General features: G+C 35.0%; 6 protein-coding genes across 6 annotated transcripts; 4 read left to right on the forward strand and 2 right to left on the reverse strand.

Moving 5' to 3' along the window:
* Positions 1 to 1,589: 1,589 nt before the first annotated feature.
* On the forward strand, positions 1,590 to 6,431 carry LOC126752477 (lipid storage droplets surface-binding protein 1). The gene is made up of 7 exons (XM_050463298.1): positions 1,590 to 1,787; positions 1,852 to 2,147; positions 2,203 to 2,407; positions 2,844 to 3,031; positions 5,615 to 5,805; positions 5,908 to 6,085; positions 6,147 to 6,431. The coding sequence occupies exons 1-7, from the start codon at positions 1,784 to 1,786 to the stop codon at positions 6,297 to 6,299; spliced, it is 1,215 nt and encodes a 404-aa protein (XP_050319255.1). The 5' UTR covers positions 1,590 to 1,783; the 3' UTR covers positions 6,300 to 6,431.
* A 1,227-nt stretch (positions 6,432 to 7,658) lies between these two features.
* LOC126752358 (helicase SKI2W) lies at positions 7,659 to 11,900 on the forward strand. The gene is made up of 7 exons (XM_050463104.1): positions 7,659 to 9,283; positions 9,348 to 10,067; positions 10,124 to 10,306; positions 10,362 to 10,941; positions 11,023 to 11,201; positions 11,262 to 11,393; positions 11,557 to 11,900. The coding sequence occupies exons 1-7, from the start codon at positions 7,679 to 7,681 to the stop codon at positions 11,758 to 11,760; spliced, it is 3,603 nt and encodes a 1,200-aa protein (XP_050319061.1). The 5' UTR covers positions 7,659 to 7,678; the 3' UTR covers positions 11,761 to 11,900.
* Positions 11,836 to 13,342, reverse strand: LOC126752528 (dnaJ homolog subfamily C member 8). The gene is made up of 3 exons (XM_050463410.1): positions 13,151 to 13,342; positions 12,561 to 12,881; positions 11,836 to 12,502 (listed from the first exon to the last, which is right to left on the reverse strand). The coding sequence occupies exons 1-3, from the start codon at positions 13,211 to 13,213 to the stop codon at positions 12,128 to 12,130; spliced, it is 759 nt and encodes a 252-aa protein (XP_050319367.1). The 5' UTR covers positions 13,214 to 13,342; the 3' UTR covers positions 11,836 to 12,127.
* Positions 13,343 to 13,686: 344 nt separating this feature from the next.
* On the forward strand, positions 13,687 to 14,955 carry LOC126752549 (probable oligoribonuclease). Its single transcript, XM_050463443.1, has one exon. It carries the CDS (start codon positions 14,109 to 14,111, stop codon positions 14,781 to 14,783), a length of 675 nt encoding a protein of 224 aa, XP_050319400.1. The 5' UTR covers positions 13,687 to 14,108; the 3' UTR covers positions 14,784 to 14,955.
* Positions 14,956 to 15,650: 695 nt separating this feature from the next.
* LOC126752513 (COP9 signalosome complex subunit 6) lies at positions 15,651 to 16,842 on the forward strand. Its single transcript, XM_050463368.1, has 2 exons — positions 15,651 to 16,084; positions 16,142 to 16,842. The coding sequence occupies exons 1-2, from the start codon at positions 15,731 to 15,733 to the stop codon at positions 16,784 to 16,786; spliced, it is 999 nt and encodes a 332-aa protein (XP_050319325.1). The 5' UTR covers positions 15,651 to 15,730; the 3' UTR covers positions 16,787 to 16,842.
* Positions 16,843 to 16,860: 18 nt separating this feature from the next.
* Positions 16,861 to 18,505, reverse strand: LOC126752524 (diphthine methyl ester synthase). Its single transcript, XM_050463396.1, has 2 exons — positions 18,006 to 18,505; positions 16,861 to 17,935 (listed from the first exon to the last, which is right to left on the reverse strand). Exons 1-2 carry the CDS (start codon positions 18,138 to 18,140, stop codon positions 17,228 to 17,230), a joined length of 843 nt encoding a protein of 280 aa, XP_050319353.1. The 5' UTR covers positions 18,141 to 18,505; the 3' UTR covers positions 16,861 to 17,227.
* Positions 18,506 to 18,614: the final 109 nt, after the last annotated feature.

An 18,614-nucleotide genomic window follows, 5' to 3' on the forward strand; every position in this document is an offset into this window, starting at 1 on the left:
AATAACAAAAAGAGTTGCGAAAGGTTGCAGCTGAAATCAAAAGCATAGACTTAGAAAACATTAACTAATATAAACAAACTTGATTCATTTGAGGGCGAGACGGGGATCACAACTTTTTGTATACCTTAAATCGATGTATAAAGAAAAACATACCACTCAAAAGGGCACTTTTAAAACAATTGTTTTAAAATAATAAAACAACATATTATTATATAAAAACCACTTTGTTATATAACATATACCTTTCTTCTCAATATTCATTTCGATTTATGGGGATTAAACACGATTTTAAGCTATCTTCACTGCACAGTCCGCGTGTTTCTGTTGTCTCACTTCTCTCGCTTTTTGTTGCGTGTACGAATGGGATAGAGCAAACATGTAGTTACCGTTAGTTTTGTTCGGTTTTTAAGAAATAAGTAGCTTTGATACAAACAGTGGTAAATTTCAAAACTTATAATTTTTTATTTTTGGCCCATGAAATCGACCAGTGTGCAACGGTGAGACAAAAACCTTGTTGAAAATTGAACTAAATTTTCGTGCTTAAAGCGCAGTATATCTGTTTCACCGCCCGCCCCAAGTGGAAAACCCTTTACATAATATGTAGAAGATTCAATACAATGATGGATCATATATTGTGGGTGAATACACCGATTTTTAACGGGGTTCGCAATTAAACCGTCTGGCTGATTAACTGCATTTATCGCAAATACAATTTATAAATAAGCACGCTTGCTTACAAAAGAAATGAGAGAATTGTTGATTAAATAAGTAAATAAATGAAGCAAGCAGATCATATAGCAAGCTTCGATCGAATACAAAGCCCATGTACAATATATACAAGTCGTTTTCTCTACTTTTGTATTCAATTACTAAACTAGTTGGTAACCGTTTTAAAATGTTTAAACTTTTCCAAATACTATTGCGGCGGATGAAAATCTCGGCAAGATCCATAATTAGTCGTTTTAGAAGTTCTTCTTCTATTTATGATGGAAAGATTAATCTGACATATAGGAAACAGAATAGTATTAAAAACCTTATGGTGCCCACCCACACCCACACTTTATGGACTTCTAATTGTGCTTAATACAATTCATTGCACACTCCAATAATCTTCAATTCCAAAAAAGCATTTCAGATTTTTGTTCAAATGTTAATATTTGACTCACCGTTATAGTGTATTTTAAGTGGATGAGTTATTAATGCATCGGTTCTTAATTTATAGCAAGTGAACTTTGAGTTGGCGGCGTAAGCTCGCGCGCGACTGACAAACACACATTCCATTCGTGCCCGCTTCTTTACATTATTAAACACACGCCGGGAGAGTTTAAAGTGCGCGATCAGTCACCGCGATAGGACATCCTTCTATGCGCGTTTGAATACCTACACACATATGTATGTGTGAAAGTATTTCGTGCTCAGGGGAAAGAAAATATGAGTGAATGATCGAATTACGCTGCTTTGTTATCAGCATTACGATGTGGACGCCGTCGTTGTCAGGCATTAAAGGTCAAATCTTTAAAGATTACTGTTTAGTTCAACTTTTCGAAAAATGAGCAACGATCGAAAATGTTATTTCATATAAAATATCAGCGACTTGCAAGCACAACGCCAAGCAGTCGACTCTTAGTCTTCATGTAGAAATATACAGATTCATTTTCGGGCGGATGTCAATAGAAATATACGATTGAAAACGGAAAGTGACAAACAAAGAATTCTGCAAAGAATTAATGTGTTGGTTTTGTCGTGGAGATAAAAAACAAACCATTATACAACTATTTTCATAATGGGTTAGTTGTAAACAAATGGGAAATAGATATATTTGCAAAACCTTTAAATAATTTCCTTTCAAAGCTAATGCACCAATCAGCAAACTGCACTTAGAATCTGTCGATAGAATTGTCAGCATTCCATTGGTCGAGACAAGTTTTAAGCGTATCGAGGATCTGTATGGCAAAGTTAAACACAATAATCGGCTATTTAATTGGTATTTTGAAACCGCTGAATCTACAATTTTTGCCGCCTATGAGTCTGTGCAGCCGGCAGTCAAACTTTTCGAAGCGCCTCTGAAGCATCTGGATGGCGTTATGTGTAAAAGTTTGGACTTATTGGAACAGCGTATACCACTCGTTTATTTGCCACCAGAAATGGTAATGATTTACTTCAATTCAATGTTAAAATATTTCATGAAAAGAGTTTTTGAAGATGTATTGGAATACAAAGGAATACATGTCGGACCATCTTGTGCGGCCGGTGTTAAAGCGCGCCGATTCCGTCAAACAGATCGGCAGCACTGTGTTGGAAAGTTCACTAACAGCATATGCAGCGGATCGGCTAGACGAAGCCTTCACTGTTGGGGATAAATTCGTGGATAAATACTTAGTGCCTCTGCCAGGCGATCAAACGGATGGTAAGACAATTTTTACGTTAACAATTATTGCATAGTCTTGAAATCACATTATTTCAAAAATAAAATAAATTAATAAACACTCATTTTGCAAACACTGTAAGCAACCGTAGCAGTTGGTAAAACATACATAAGTATGCACATATTTAAATTAAATGTCGAGGTTATCATGTTTTGCCATTTGATTAACTTCATGAAAATAATGTTAAGATCATAAATGTAATTTATTTCGGGCGAAAAATCAAATAAAGAAACAAATCACTAAACTGATAAGCGAGTCTCTCCAAAATGTTTCAAGGAGATTCGTTAAGGTGAAAGATGATCTCTTGTGCAACTCATGAATGTTTAACTATTCTATAGTACGCGTAACCTAAAAACTAGATGCTAAACATTAATATATATATATATATATTAATATATATATGTATATGCATTTCAGCACCAGCCGATGAAGATAAGAGTGCTGTCGCTGAAAACGAGAAAGGCGCCATTAAGGCAATACATCACGGTCAACGATTCTCACGCAAGCTTAAGCGTCGCCTAACCCAGCGCACCCTCGCCGAAGCAAGAGCCTTAAAGAAACAAAGCAGAGAAGCCATTAATATACTCATCTATGCAGCCGAGTTGGTAAGCGTTCAAATATAATACCTCTTGCAAGAAATCTCACTCATTCCCGACATATTGCCGGGGCTAACCCTACCAGGTCATCAAGAAGAATAGGTATCATAGTGTCAAATGACAAAATCACGATCCATATACAGTGCGACAAGCGCAATGGAAATTTCTTTTTTATATTAAAATTATTTATTCATTTATCTCTTTTCACACCGCCCTCCCTCACTCCCAATCATCGGGTGATTTTTTAAGAGCTTGATAACTTTTTTAAAAAAAAAAACGCATAAAATTTGCTCTTTATTTGAAACGTTAGATTGGTTCATGACATTTACTTTTTGAAGATAATTTCATTTAAATGTTGACCGCGGCTGCGTCTTAGGTGGTCCATTCGGAAAGTCCAATGTTGGGCAACATTTTCGAGCATTTCGGCCACAAAAAATAGTCTAAAGGCGTTAAATCGCATGATCTTGGTGGCCAACTTACGGGTCCATTTCTTGAGATGACTCCGCCCTCAAAATGGCCATAGAATCGCGAGCTGTGTCGCGTTGTGGCAGATCGTTCGGCTTCAGTTCTTGCACGAGCTGTATTTTATACGGTTTTACACCAAGATCTTTGCAATATTCAGACGCAATATTCTCTTCTGTACGCACTGTACGCATTCGTGTGGTTGGTTTAATGTCCAATAAAGTAAACTGAGTGCGAAACTTGGTCACAATCGCATTAATTGTTTGCTCACTTGGTCGATTATGTAGACCATAAATCGGACGTAAAGCGCGAAACACATTTCGAACCGAACACTTTTTGGTAATAAAATTCAATGATTTGCCTATTCATGATGAAATGTCAAAGCATACTGAGCATCTTTCTCTTTGATGTCTGAAATCCCACGTGATCTGTCATACTAATGCATGTATATAGTTTGTATCCCTGAACACTCAACCACTTCATTTCAATTTTTACATATCAGATGCCCTAGATCGTCCAATTCCAGATATAATAAATCAATTTTTTCATATCATTCATAACACTGTCACGAAGTTTGTTCCCATCTTTGGGAAGAACAACCCACTGTACACTTCATTCACTTTTCGAATTTTTAAAAGCGATTTTTGAAAACATTTTGGCTTTCTAATTTACAACTTTTATAACGGGCTTGAGTTATTTAAGTATGTCGTTTCTTCATATAAATTAAAAATTTATTGTAAACTAGTGGATCCGGCCACGCCTTGCTGTGGTTTACATTTTAGACTATTATTCATATAATAAACTCTTCAATACAGGGAAAATTTCATTTACGAATAAAGGCGAAAACGTTTTTGTTGGTATAAGAATCCAGGGAATTGTTCTTGAGGTTAAATTTTGATATGTTCATACTAACTGTCAATCGAAAATATAACGAATTTAAAGCTGTTTTATCAGTTAGGTAAACAGCTGTGACAGCATCTGTCAGATCTAGTTAAAGAAGATTCTTTAACGAAATAAGGAATCTTGTTATGTTTAGCAGAACTTAACTGACAAATGGCTGCTAACTAGACATTGAGAAAATGGCCTTAAAGATTTGGCTTTTACTGAAAATTATAATTACAGTTGAACATCCCTAACTCGAATCACCATAATCCAAAAAAAACTTTGAGTTATGGCAGGAAATTTGTTTGCAATTTGACTTCTGTTGCTAATTCAAGAGCTTGAGTTATGGAAGTTCAGCTGTATTACATAACATGTAATACATACAGTTAAATCTCCAATAAGCAGACACTGACGAATCAGCCTTTCTGTCCCGTTATTAGAGTTGTCCGCTTAATAGATTGTACTTAATAAATATCAAGAAATTGTGGGACGGTCAATATGTTAATGGATATGTCCCCTTAATAGAGCGTCCATTTAATACAGCTTTCACTGTATTTCTTATTTATGAATTGCTTTGACTATCGTATCTTCTAAGTTGCTTCAGACTGGACACGGTGTGCTAAATTTTGCTAAAATCTGTTCAGTAGTTTACGTGACACGTAATTTTTATATACATATGTATGTATAAAGATAATAATTTTGAAAACTAAAATCAGTTTCTAAAAGCAAAACTACTTCATAACTTCTTGTATACAAATTATTATTAACTGCTTGGAAGTAAATTATTAGTTTATAGCTTTTTATGATTAATATTTTAAGCTGTTTCAAAGATAAGAAAACACAAAAATTAATAAAAACACTGTGACAACCGACCACTTCGTATTCCATGAATATTGATTGCAATGTGACTTAATGAAAAGATCTAAACATTAGAGCTTACTCAGGAAGTACTTTTTCCCCCGAAATGTGTAGCCAACATTGCCAAAATTGAAGTGCGGACAAAACAAGAATATTTGACATATTTTGGCAATATTTATCACATTTTGACAATTTGCGTTGCAAGTTTTTCTCTTAATTCAAGAGCAATATATTATTCATATTTTTAATAAAACAAGTCTGTAAAACTTGACTTTCTCTCACATCGCCAATGAAGTGTTGCTTGAAACTCTTCAAAAACGATCAATGTAATTTTCCAGTTTCATTTGCTTTATTTTTCTTCAAAGCTGAACTTTTTTGTTGCCTTTGCAGATTGCAACGGATCCAAAGTTGGCTCTACAAAAAGCCAAAGAACTTTGGGACTATCTGAGTGAAGACGAGCCAGAAAACCAAGCCAGGCCAGTCAGTTTGGAACAGTTAATTGTCTTATTGACACGGGAGTCAGCTCGACGTTTAGTGCATCTTGTGAATTTTAGTGCAAACATCGCTTCAAACCTCCCAAAGTAATATACAATAATACAATTTGATGCGTTTTCAAAAAAAAGGGGAAAATATTATAATTTTTACTCATATATTATTTTCCCTTTTTCACTATTATTTTTCAGAAAGTTGTCCCACACCACCACTGAGGTCGTTCATCACATTATAATTCTGAATAACCGCATTATTAGCATTACGAAATTGGATAAGGTTAAAAATATGTCCAAGCAAGAAGCTGAATCACTAATTAAGCGCGCCTTGACCTTCTATGGTGGTCTTCAAATCATCACTAATAGCTATTTGGTAACATATAAATCTACAGAAATTTTTAGGGAAGTTTTCACAATATTGATTATCTATGTAGGAACGCTTAGCCACTTTTCTCTCTGGTCGCATAGAGGCGGAAAAGGTAACTGTCACTGCTATCGCATCTAACGCATCCTCGTCCAACGCAAGACGACGAATCGAACCACAGGACAATAGTGTTCCTGTTCCACATATAAATGGCGTCTACTGAGAAATAGAATTTATTATTGCTGTCGTATTTTTGTTTCTAATCATCGACTTTTATTTTTGCTTTCATATTCGTACTAATACATAAGGTAACATAAAAAACCGTAAAATAAATGAGGCGTCTTAATAAACCTAAGTGTGCACTGTACCACTCTTAGCACGGGGTATCCTTATTCGAAAGTGGGCAAATTCGATTTATTCATATTGTTACGGATTACTCGACAAATCATCCACCTTGTAACTCCCTCTTCAGTTCGACCACCGGATTGTCAAATAAAAGGCGTTTGTCGACGATTCGATTTTGTTCTATCACCCATGATGGTCACAATATGTATGCTCTTTTTTCCGTCGCATTCGGCAATATGATGACTGGAGTGATGTACGATTCCTATTGATTAACACTGGTCCTTGACGCAGCTTCAGCGCCAAAAATTTAATTAAGTTCATCGACGCACTGTTACAGACGCCGAAAGTTGTTTAAAATATGAATATTTTTAGTTACTGTAAACAACACAAGCGCTAGGCTCTTACGTCAAAAAGTTCTGAGAAGCGTTGCCGCCAAAATTGATAGTTTCAATTGATGGCTTTGATAGTTTTTTTGGTAGACAAAAGTTCTAAAATTGCATACTTTCTTGCTCCTGTTTATACTAACTTACTTGTAGAAATAGTCATGAATGGCAATCATGAGATCTAACTGTAATTGAAAGTATTGAAATAAGATGGAAAGTGCCAGGAATTGATATTAGCCATATCAAATGAAAAAGAAACTACTTTAGTTTTGCTTCAAATAGTCGTTATTATTATACTTTTCAACTTTTCTTAGTATATCGATAAAATACATAAAGCCTCCGCAATAAGCGAACAAAATGATATTGAAGGCAGGTAAGTGAAAGTTTAAATTTTTTGTAGTGATGAACGCTCGCCTGACCTCTAAAAAGCAGTTTAGGGAGTGGTTAAAAGAAAAGGAAGTCTTGAAGAAATGGAGGAGTGTGCAAAATCAATTTTTGATCATTTTGCAATTTAGTTCTTTCAATTACTGATTTCTCTCTTTAATATTTAAGACTGGCAATATCGCCAAAATTTAGTTTTTTTGCCTATTGTATCCAATGAAATTATATTTTATTAAGATATCTTACAAATGAATTCTGTATAAAGTGAAGTGAACAGTTTAAAAGCTATGTTATTTTCTTAGCGCTAATTCTTACGTACTCATAATATTTTGGAAAGTAATTTTCTAATGTTTAGCAATTGATTCTAAATAAGTAGTTTTCATGCCATCCATTGCTAGCTAGCGATTTTCGAAGTACATTTCCATAATACTGTCGCTTAGTGTAATTGTTGAATGTGCTTCCACATGACATTCGCAAATACGTGCATATATGTATGTCAACCAGTTTAACGAGTAGAATGGATGAAAATATTAAAAAATTACAGAACTATATTATTTGTCCGGAATTACCAATAAATAATCCTTTACCGGACACCATTCCGCGACGTTACAATGAAACACGCTTGCTACATTTACCAAAAGGTTCTGCCAGCACCAAATTAGTGCCACGTCGCGACTATATCACTGGTGCGATAATTGAATTTGATGAGATAGATTTGGAAGATGTCGGTGCCAACGCAAGCAATTCCACCTCAATGCGTCGAGAACCTGGACTGTTGGAAGAGTCCATTCGAGGTTCATCGATGAATTTTCCATTCTGGCCGGGTGGATTTGATGAACCACCTGGAGAGATAAAAAAGCTAGGTGTTGAATTCGATATTGGATTAGAACTGCTGACAGTGCCACCTGGTTTCCCCAAAGGCTATATATTCGAAGAAAATAGAATACAGTCAAATTCAGATGTTGCAAATTTAAGAAATAATGAAAATGTCAATCTTTTAGAAAATTTGGAAAAGGACATGGATGTACAGGAATGGTTGAAGTTGACTGAAGAATCAACGGAAGTGCATAGCGCAGATACATTCAACTATTCAACAGAATTTAAAGATGTAGAAGAGCATATTATGGGACCAGACCTTAAACCAGTTTTGGAAATTTCAAATACAAACTCGAAATCCACTTTTAGAAGCGAATGGGCGGAAATGGTTGACATATCACATCCTATTACGGACTTCAAAAAGAAAATTCCATGTCCCGCAATGACTTACCCCTTTGAGTTAGATGTGTTCCAAAAGCAAGCTATTCTTAAATTAGAAGAACGACAGTATGTGTTTGTAGCAGCACACACATCCGCTGGTAAAACAGTTGTAGCGGAATATGCAATAGCATTATCGCAGCGCGATTTAACTCGTACTATTTACACCTCTCCAATAAAAGCATTGTCCAATCAAAAATATAGAGACTTTAAAAAAACGTTTAAGGACGTTGGATTAATTACGGGTGACCTGCAGATTGATCCCACTGCTTCTTGTCTTATTATGACTACTGAGATTCTTCGGTCCATGCTTTATTGTGGTAGTGAAATAACCAGAGATCTCGAATATGTGATTTTCGATGAAGTGCATTATATAAACAACCCAGAGCGTGGGCATGTATGGGAAGAGGTTATAATATTACTTCCAGATCATGTTAATATAATAATGCTAAGCGCTACGGTACCCAATACAATGGAATTAGCGGACTGGGTTGGCAGTACCAAGAAAAGGAAAGTGTTTGTAATAAGTACGCTTAAACGGCCTGTTCCTCTAATGCATTATATTTATACTGGATGTGGTGGTAAAAGCAAAGATGATATATTCCTACTGGTCGACGGGAACGGTAAATTTATGCAAGAAAATTATGTAAAGGCAGTAGAACGCAAAAAAGATATGCAGGCCAAATCAAAAGGGGGACAAAGTGTGCGGCCGCCAAAAAATTTCGTTAGCGCTAAACAGGATCAGAACATGTGGATTGGGCTAATAGACTTTTTGAAGCGTAATAACAAAATGCCTGTAGTAGCATTCACATTATCGCGTAATCGCTGCGATATTAATTTGCAGGTACTATAATTCATCTAACATATTTCCTATATTTTTGAAAATTGCACATGTTATTTACTTCTAGGCATTACAATCAGTTGACTTAAATACTGCACGTGAAAAGGGTTCCGTACAGAAATTTTTCCAACAATGCTTACAGAAACTAAAGCCACCAGATCGCCAACTACCACAAGTTCTATCCATGAAGGATTCATTGGAACGCGGAATCGGTGTGCATCATAGTGGTATATTACCCATACTGAAGGAAATCGTTGAAATGCTTTTCCAATCGGGTTTAGTTAAACTACTGTTCGCTACGGAAACATTTGCTATGGGTGTTAACATGCCAGCGCGTACTGTGATCTTTGACTCACATCGTAAATATGACGGACTTGAAGTGCGTAATCTAAAACCTGGTGAATATATTCAAATGGCTGGACGTGCCGGACGACGAGGTCATGATGAAAATGGTACTGTTATACTATTGTGTAAATCTCAAGTCCCGCCTTCGATGGATCTACGCTCCATGATACTTGGACAACCAGAAAAATTGCAGTCACAATTCATATTACGATATGCTGTAATTCTTACTTGTTTACGCATTGAGAGCATTAAAGTTGAGGACATAATACAGTTCAGTTTCAAAGAATTTAATCAAAAACTGCAATTACCAATGCAGCAAAAGCAACTGGAAGTTGCGATTGATAAATTCTCTCAACTACCCGAACTGGGAGAACAACTACAGCCTCTATGTCGCTTTTATGATCTCGCCCAAGAATATATTATTGAAAAACAGCGTATCATGGTAAGATTCTCTAAGATATTCTTCATTACTGTTGTTAACATTACCTTTTTCTATAGAAATATTTACTATCTCAACCTAAAATAGCGAAAGAGCTGAAGGTTGGCCGTATACTTGTGGTTACCCAAGGCAGACACTACAACAAATTGGGTATATTACTTGCCATAAAGTCTACCCCAGGAAAAGATACTGTCTACAGATTATTGGTGCTTGACCACCAATTCTCTTCAAGTGATTCAAAGGTATACTGCACATTTTCCTACAGATTATCACACTGTTACGACACTTTCTTTAAAGGATAATAACTTTCATCGAGGAGAAATGTACTACAAAATAGTGTCGCTGACCCCACAGAACAAGTTATTTCAGCCCGAAGGCATTGGTGGCCATTGTGTAATTGATGCAAAAGCCGCTGATATAGTTGAAATTACAAAATGCACAATTAAAGTTGATGGAGACATTATAATTCGCAATTGGGAACAACGGCAAATCGAACGTTTTAAGGACTCCCCACCGGGCGCAACTGTCGTTAAGGCGGTGAGTGAATTACAACAACTTAATCAAAACTACATTGACAACACCGATGCGGTTAAGTGTATTAACCTCTCCAAAGATGTTAATATAAGTGAAGAAAATGAGTTGGTTCAAATTCGCTATACAGAACATTTGTGGAAACAGCTACACACATTGCTACCCCATACAAATATTGCTGGGTTTGAACAGGAATTCGCTACAGTTTACGAGCGTAAAGTGTTGGAACGACGTATTGAGGAATTGAAATTTAAGAATTCTACTAAAAACCTCTCACTTTATCCAGATTATTGCAACAAATTGGAAGTATTACGCGCACTAAAATACATTGATGACTTGGACGAGGGTGAGTAGTATTATACTATTAAATATGCTTCTACACAAAAATATAAATAGTTAAATTATATTAATGTATTTATTGTTGTAGTCACGCTGAAAGGAAAAGTTGCTTGTGAAATGGGACAGAACGAGCTGTTAATAACAGAACTAATACTATGTAACATGTTCAATGATCTTGAACCGGCTGAAATCGCCGCATTACTCTCGAGTTTAGTATTTCAAGGAAAAATCCAAGGGGAGCCGGTGATTCCAGAAAAGTTAAAAAAAGTCAGAGTAGTTACTATTAAATTGATATATTTTCCTACAATTGAAATATTTTTTATGTAGTGCGTTAAAGAGTTCGAAGAAATCAACGACACTATTTTAGCCGAAGAACTACGAAATAAGACAATTATAGAATCCGAAAATCGGCTGAACTTTGGATTGCTCGAAGTAGTGTACGAATGGGCACGCAACAAGGTGATTAATTTTAATATCATATGTCTATATGAAGGCAACCTATAACTTTTAAATTTCTATAATTGCTATTGCCTTTCGGTCAATACTAATATCTAGTTATTTAGTTAGTTTATAACCACGAAATTTCCAAAATTTTCTAATTTTTAATTATAACTTCTATTAGCCGTTTGCCGAAATAATGAAGTTAACTGAAGTTCAAGAAGGCATAATTGTGCGATGTATACAGCAATTGGATGAAACCCTACGTGATGTCAAAACTGCAGCCATACGAATAGGTAATCCCGTCTTGCAAAGCAAAATGGAAGAAGCATCAACTGCCATTAAAAGAGACATAGTGTTTACTGCCAGCTTGTATACAGCATTGTGATTCCCAACGGAAAGTGAGCTGTTCGGGTTATATCATCGTTGATAACTAACTAACTAATAATAAAAAACAAACTCATATATTATAAATAATTTGTTGCTCTAAAATATATCCATTTGGCTGTATTTTACAAAATGTAATAATGTCAATTTTATTATTTTTAGTTACATATGTATGTTTAATGAGCGGCAACTAAATGACAACTTAACCGAACTCCGAACACTTATTTCTCATTTAAAGGCATGTTATATATAACATATTTTCAGCCTTCGCACATGGAATCCGTGTTATTTGATTTATGAACTTAATTTGAAGTATAAAAAATAATGATATAAAGTTTGTTGCTATAGATATGCATTTGCATACGCGCTTATCGTGATTCAGGCTTAAACTTGGGAGGAACAATCATTCCATGCATACGCTTTTGTTTTTTTGACTTCTTAGATTTGCTGGCACCGGACTGAAAATCATGCCAACTATTTACACGACTTTGGCGCGACTCTTCAAAGTTCTTCTGCCATTCTAAATCAGCTTTTCTTTTTTCTTCCTCCTCAATTTCGGTTTCGCGTTTACGTTTGCGCTCTTCTTGATCTCGTTGATCTAATTGTTGCCGACGCCGTTCCATATCAGCAAACAATTTCATAACCATCACATATATGGCATGTTTATATTTATCAGGGTCATCTTCAGGGATGTTTTCAAAACCTTTACTCTCCTTTCGAAGCTTCTTTCTTTTCTCTGCAATCTGCAATTCCGAAATATTTTTAAATACAATTTTTTACACAAAATATATATATTCTAACCATGTGATCCGTTCTTTCTTTCGCTTCCTCGTAAACATCGAGACATTTTTTTCGCGTGACATCATTTTCCAGTGTCTTCCAAGCTCGATTTATAATCTCAAAAGCAGTCTGGGCACGATCTTTATTATCCTGATTCTTATCCGGATGTACCAGTATGGAGAGTGTGCGGTAACGTTTCTTTATTTCTTCAACAGTAGCACTAGGCTCTATCTGTAGTACCTCGAATGGATTGAGATTGAAATATGTTGAACCTGGACGAAGTAAACGATCAATTTGTTGAGAAGAGGTTAGAACAGAATCGCGTTTTTCTATTTCTTTAACCTGCGGAAATGTCCAAAATATTATTAATTTTATGTTAATCCCTGATTACAAATATATATGATATTCTATGAAGTCCTCCAACTTTCATTACTGTTATCCTCTCAAGCTTTATTATTCTTGAATTATTTGTTTACATATGTTAGAATATGAAACAATAATAGTGAATATCCAACAATCCTGTTTGTTGTCAACCTTGTTCCTGCTACTATGTTTCAAGAGCGCATGTAGCATAGGTATTCAGCTGCCGCTTTTTACAAGCATATACTTACCTCCGTATAGAAAGAGTCAAATGAAGTATCCTTCGATGTGGTGGGGCGTTCATTAAAAGACATTTTTATTTATACAATTAGGTATCACAAAATTAAGGACGCATTTACTGACAATATATTTTTAAATCCTTTTGTTATTATATTTCAAGGAAGTAAGCACTTGCATACAATTAATTTTACAGTATAAAATTTATTTACCACAAAATCCGTACACCAAATGTCATAATAACGCAGGGTGAGGACGAAGTTTAAAAACATTTTAAAATTGATACAGCTAACCAAACTTCAATATATTAAAAGAATTAGCGCAGAAAAATGAGACATATACACCCTGCAACTCATAGGGTCCTTGTGTAAGAAAGAGAGTAACTATCCTACGTAAACATGAGTTTCTATTAGAATTGTCAACTGGGCCTTTAGAAACTATTCAAAATCTTAGCAGCAATCTCTAGTAGCGCTTTTGGGTAACTAACAGGTGATTCACCGATAGATAACTTGAAGAGTATGTTTATAAAATTTTATTTATTATTATCCAGGAACAAAACAATTGATTGCCCCAAGATATGTTTTGAAAAAAAGTTCTGCTCATCGTTGTTGTTGTTGAAGAAGCAGAGGTGACATTGCTTGGCCGGATAAAAAATCCGTGTCCGTACCAATTACATAAACCCGACTGTCGAAGAAAAGTTTGCGCTTATATTTTCATGAACGTTGGTATTTCATAAAAAATGTGATAAAATTGTGCCAACATTTATAGTTAAACCTTACTGTTCGAGTTCAACAGAATTTTTTTTCACAAATTACATCCAAATCTTCCTTTTCTGACGTCATAGTTGTTATTTTGTCGGATGTTGTCTCTGTCATTATTGAATATGGTTTAATTGGCAACTATCCAAACTGACATTTTCTTCAAGTCTTTTTCATACATATTTCGTAACACTGCATTGATTAAATTCTTAAAATGCTAAAATTCATTTCACGTGGATGTATTCCTTCGTTAACATCAAGGGTTTCAAAATTTCAATGCGAAAATCATCACTCAAAACTTTCAAAATTGTCTGTAAATATGGAGAACGTTCCAAGATTGTTAGCTGACAAATCTTCAATTGTATGGATGGACCTCGAGATGACTGGATTAAACTCGATTTCTGACAAAATAATCGAAGTAGCTTGTTTGATTACCGACAAGGATTTAAAAGTTTTAACAGAGGGTTTGTGCTTTGCTATTAAACATCCCAAAGAAGTTTTCGAGCAAATGAACGACTGGTGCGTGAAGCAGCATAACGAATCCGGTTTAGTTAAAAAGTGCTTGGAATCAAATATCACACCAGAGCGTGCGGAAAAGATACTTTTGGATTACCTACAGAAACATGTTCCTGAGGGTAAATGTCCATTAGCTGGTAATTCTATTTATATGGACAGGCTATTTCTACGTCACCACATGCCATCCGTTGATAATTACTTGCATTACCGTGTTATCGATATCTCAAGTATAAAGGAATTGTGCCGTCGATGGAGATCCGACTTAATAAAATCGGCTCCCGAAAAACGTCTACTGCATCGAAGCTTAGAAGACTTACAAGATAGCATTGAAGAATTAAAATATTACCGAGAAAATTTTTTTAAAACTGTATAGTCATAGTTCGTACAATCTCCAATATTTTTAAGTTAGCTTTGTATTAAGCGTAATCATGGGTATCAATAAAAAATCATACACACATTGTGAAAACTGTATTAGAAATATTTGGCTATGTCAAGCTGAACTTAAAAATTAGAATCGAAATAATAAATAAATTTTATTTTATTTATTTATTTATTTAAAAGAGAAATAATTATAAATAATCGTTCCACTTATAGATATAAAGCACTGGCTGCCCGGGCCTTTAGCTAAATAAATAAATTAATGAATGGAAACATATTGCTTACTGGGTAAATGTTTGTATTAGCCATTTCTTTATGTCTTCACAATCAATAGTTGTTATCACGATAACCAACTGCTTATGGTTATCTAGACATTTCGGATTTTTTTTAAACAGTTGTTGGCAATAAACTTAATTTGGAAGTTTCAACATTAATTCATAATTATAAATTAAAATAAAAATAAAATTAAAATTTAGACTGTAGAGTTTCCGTCGGCGTTGATGTTGATATACGAGGAAACTAAGAAATAGTAGGTATGTCCTTAACATATACATACGTATAGATAATTTTTTATTGTAATTGTTATAATATCGTCGTTTAAGATAAAAAAAAAATAATAAGTAATTTTTCTTCAAAAAGTTTTTTTTGCCGTTGAAATCGGGCATTTCATTTTCTGATTTTCTCATTAAGAGTTAGCTAAAAATTCTTGAAAATTACAACACCACATAATTAATGAATGAGCCAAGTTGCTAACTGTACTTCCAAATATATTGCCATTGATAGTAGTTTTATCAAACAATAAATCTTTAGCGTTGGTTGGCAATAATTGTTGGGAATGTTCATAAATTTTCAAACGGATAAATTGAAATGAGGAGTTGGCTACCCTAAGCGAGAAACAAATTTGCAAATATATTCTACGAATAAAATATATACTACAATAAAATGGAGCGAATGGACGTTGATTCGGAAGCTAATTTAAATCTTGCACCATCATGCAGCCATCATCCAAAATGTAGAGTTCTAGCATCAAATACGAGCATAATGGCAGGTCCGGGAACAACACCATCTGTCACCGCCTCTCTCCATCCATTGGTAATATTGAATATTTCCGAGCACTGGACCCGTATTCGTGCACAAGCGGGTGAAACTTGTCAAGTATTTGGTGCTTTGATAGGAAAACAAAAAGGTCGCAATATAGAAGTGATGAATTCCTTTGAATTAAGAGTGGACAGGGTGGGGGCAGACGTAGTCATCAACCGAGAATACTACCAAACAAAGGAGCAACAGTTCAAGCAGGTATATGTTAATAATGGCAAATCAGCAAAGATTTTTTCAAATATAGTTATTTATTAGGTTTTCAGTGATCTAGATTTTATTGGTTGGTATACTACAGATGAAGCTCCCACACTCCTTGACATTCAAATTCAAAAGCAAATGGCAGAGATAAATGAATGTCCCATCTTACTGCAATTGAACCCATTGTCACGTAGTGTTGACCAACTACCGTTAAAGTTATATGAATCCACTATCGAATTGGTAGGGGGAGAAGCTACAATGTTGTTTGTTCCACTAACTTACACATTGGCTACAGAAGAAGCTGAGCGAATCGGTATTGATCATGTGGCTCGTATGTCTACTAATGAAACTGGAGAAAAATCTGTAGTAGCAGAACACTTAGTGGCTCAAGATAGCGCTATTAAAATGTTAAATAAACGAATACAAATAGTTTTAAAATATATTAAAGATGTTGAAAGTGGCAAAGTGGCAGCAAATCAGGAAATTTTGCGCGATGCATATGCCTTAAGTCATCGATTACCTGTTATGAAAGGTCATGCTTTCCAGGAAGAACTATACACTCAATGCAACGATGTCGCCCTTATTAGCTATTTGGGCGCAATGACCAAAGGCTGCAACGATATGAACCATTTTGTCAACAAGTTTAATGTACTTTATGATCGCCAAGGATCTGGAAGACGAGCTCGTGGTTTATATTTTTAAATTAATCCGAGTATTTTGTGCTGTAAAATAAATTATCTTCATATATGAAACAAATATTCGATGCTTTTAAAAAAAGGAAAATCATTATTATTTGTTCAATTACATTATATAGAGGAGATAGAAGACACTCCTCTATTCAAACAGTGCTTTCAATACGTTTAGGCTTACATAAATTAATTTAAACAAACGCAAAACATTGTTCATCGTAAAATACGACACATAATTATAAAAAACAACTAAGTGAAATGCCATTTAATAGCATTTAATGAATTGACTTTCTTATATTTAATTACATTTAAAAGGATCTGCTTTTGATTATTTTTACACACGGATAGTGGTGGTACAAAAAAGATTTTTAATTTGAAAATATATAATCACAATGCTGTACTTTAGGTAAACAAATTTAACTTCCAAAAATCTTCTATGTACCAAAATATTTTCTCAGTGATTATAGTCCTCCAACTTCAATGTGGTATATTGCTGCAAAAATTCCACTTCGAGTGGGTGCATTTCCTTCGCAGGTATCACTAATGAATGCAAAGGACCACCGAGATCAGTTTGACTCATTTCGCGTAATGTATTTACAATTATAGATTGACTATCATGACCAACTCGAGCGAGTCCAACGCAGAGCGACAATTCATTTAATATCGTGTTACGTTCCAGTGCATCTTTTTTTTCTACAATCGTCATTAACTGTTGTGTAGCTTCAGCCACAGTCATAAAACGTGGTGGTTGATATTCCTTTCGCCGACGCATTAACGATTCTTGGGTTGGCTCTTTAACCTTGATGTCCAGCAAACATAGTGTATGCATATTATGCAGCCTATTTAATTTAATTTTGTCATAAAAGCTATCTGGTTTCCATGTTTCATCCCAGTAAGGTATCGACACTGTCTCACCAAATTTATAAAGTTGGAGACCGCAGCATCCTATAGCGTTCATAATGGATGCGTTATGTACGACCTTGTATTGTATTTTTTTTTCTTTGGCTCTGAGTATAAAATCAGTATGTGTAGTTGCACCAAATGGGTCACCAACTACTAATAATGCCACGTCTTCCTCACCAGCACCCGATAATATCTCATCTGCACCTTGTTCTACCAAATCCCGATCGGCTAACAAAAGAGGTCGTCCATAGAAAGCTTCCTATATATGTACAAAATTTCAAATCATTAAGAAAATATACATATATAATTAATTAAACAAATTCACTTACCAGTTCTTCTTGCGGGCACCCAAGTATGGAAGTATACATTTCTAGGTAAACTCGTGCACAGCGCTTTACAATTTCAAGGCCTTTCACTGTAATGTCAGTCGGGTCACCAAGTCCTAATCCGATTAAGTAGAACATGTTGTATCTGCCTCCTTAAATTTAATTCTAACACTATTGTCAACCAATATTCCTAATACAAGGCGGATTAAGCTATAATCACCACAATGTAACCGCAAAAACACTTGAACACCTCACACAACTTTGCACTTTTCCCGCGCTTACAAGTACATGCACTATAATAGTTATAACAGGCTTGTATATTGTGTATGTCAAATTTTTCGCAATTCAGCCTTGTAAATGTTCTTGGAGTTACAATGCACACTTGTATATAGATTCTGTATCATGCACGTGCTGATATTTCTAAAATGAGAATAAAAAATCTAAACAATTACGCTCAACTTCCACTTGCAGGAAAATCATTTCCCTATTTCGCTCATCGCATGTCACTGTCAGAGTTGCAAGATTTTTAAAGTAACGGTATTCGTTTACCCATTAATTCAATAGACAGGTAGGGGTTACACTACACGATATAAATTGACAAGGCGATAAGAC

The sequence above is a fragment of the Bactrocera neohumeralis genome, chromosome 2 (genome assembly GCF_024586455.1).
Source record: "Bactrocera neohumeralis isolate Rockhampton chromosome 2, APGP_CSIRO_Bneo_wtdbg2-racon-allhic-juicebox.fasta_v2, whole genome shotgun sequence".
Classification (NCBI taxonomy): Eukaryota; Metazoa; Arthropoda; class Insecta; order Diptera; family Tephritidae; genus Bactrocera; species Bactrocera neohumeralis.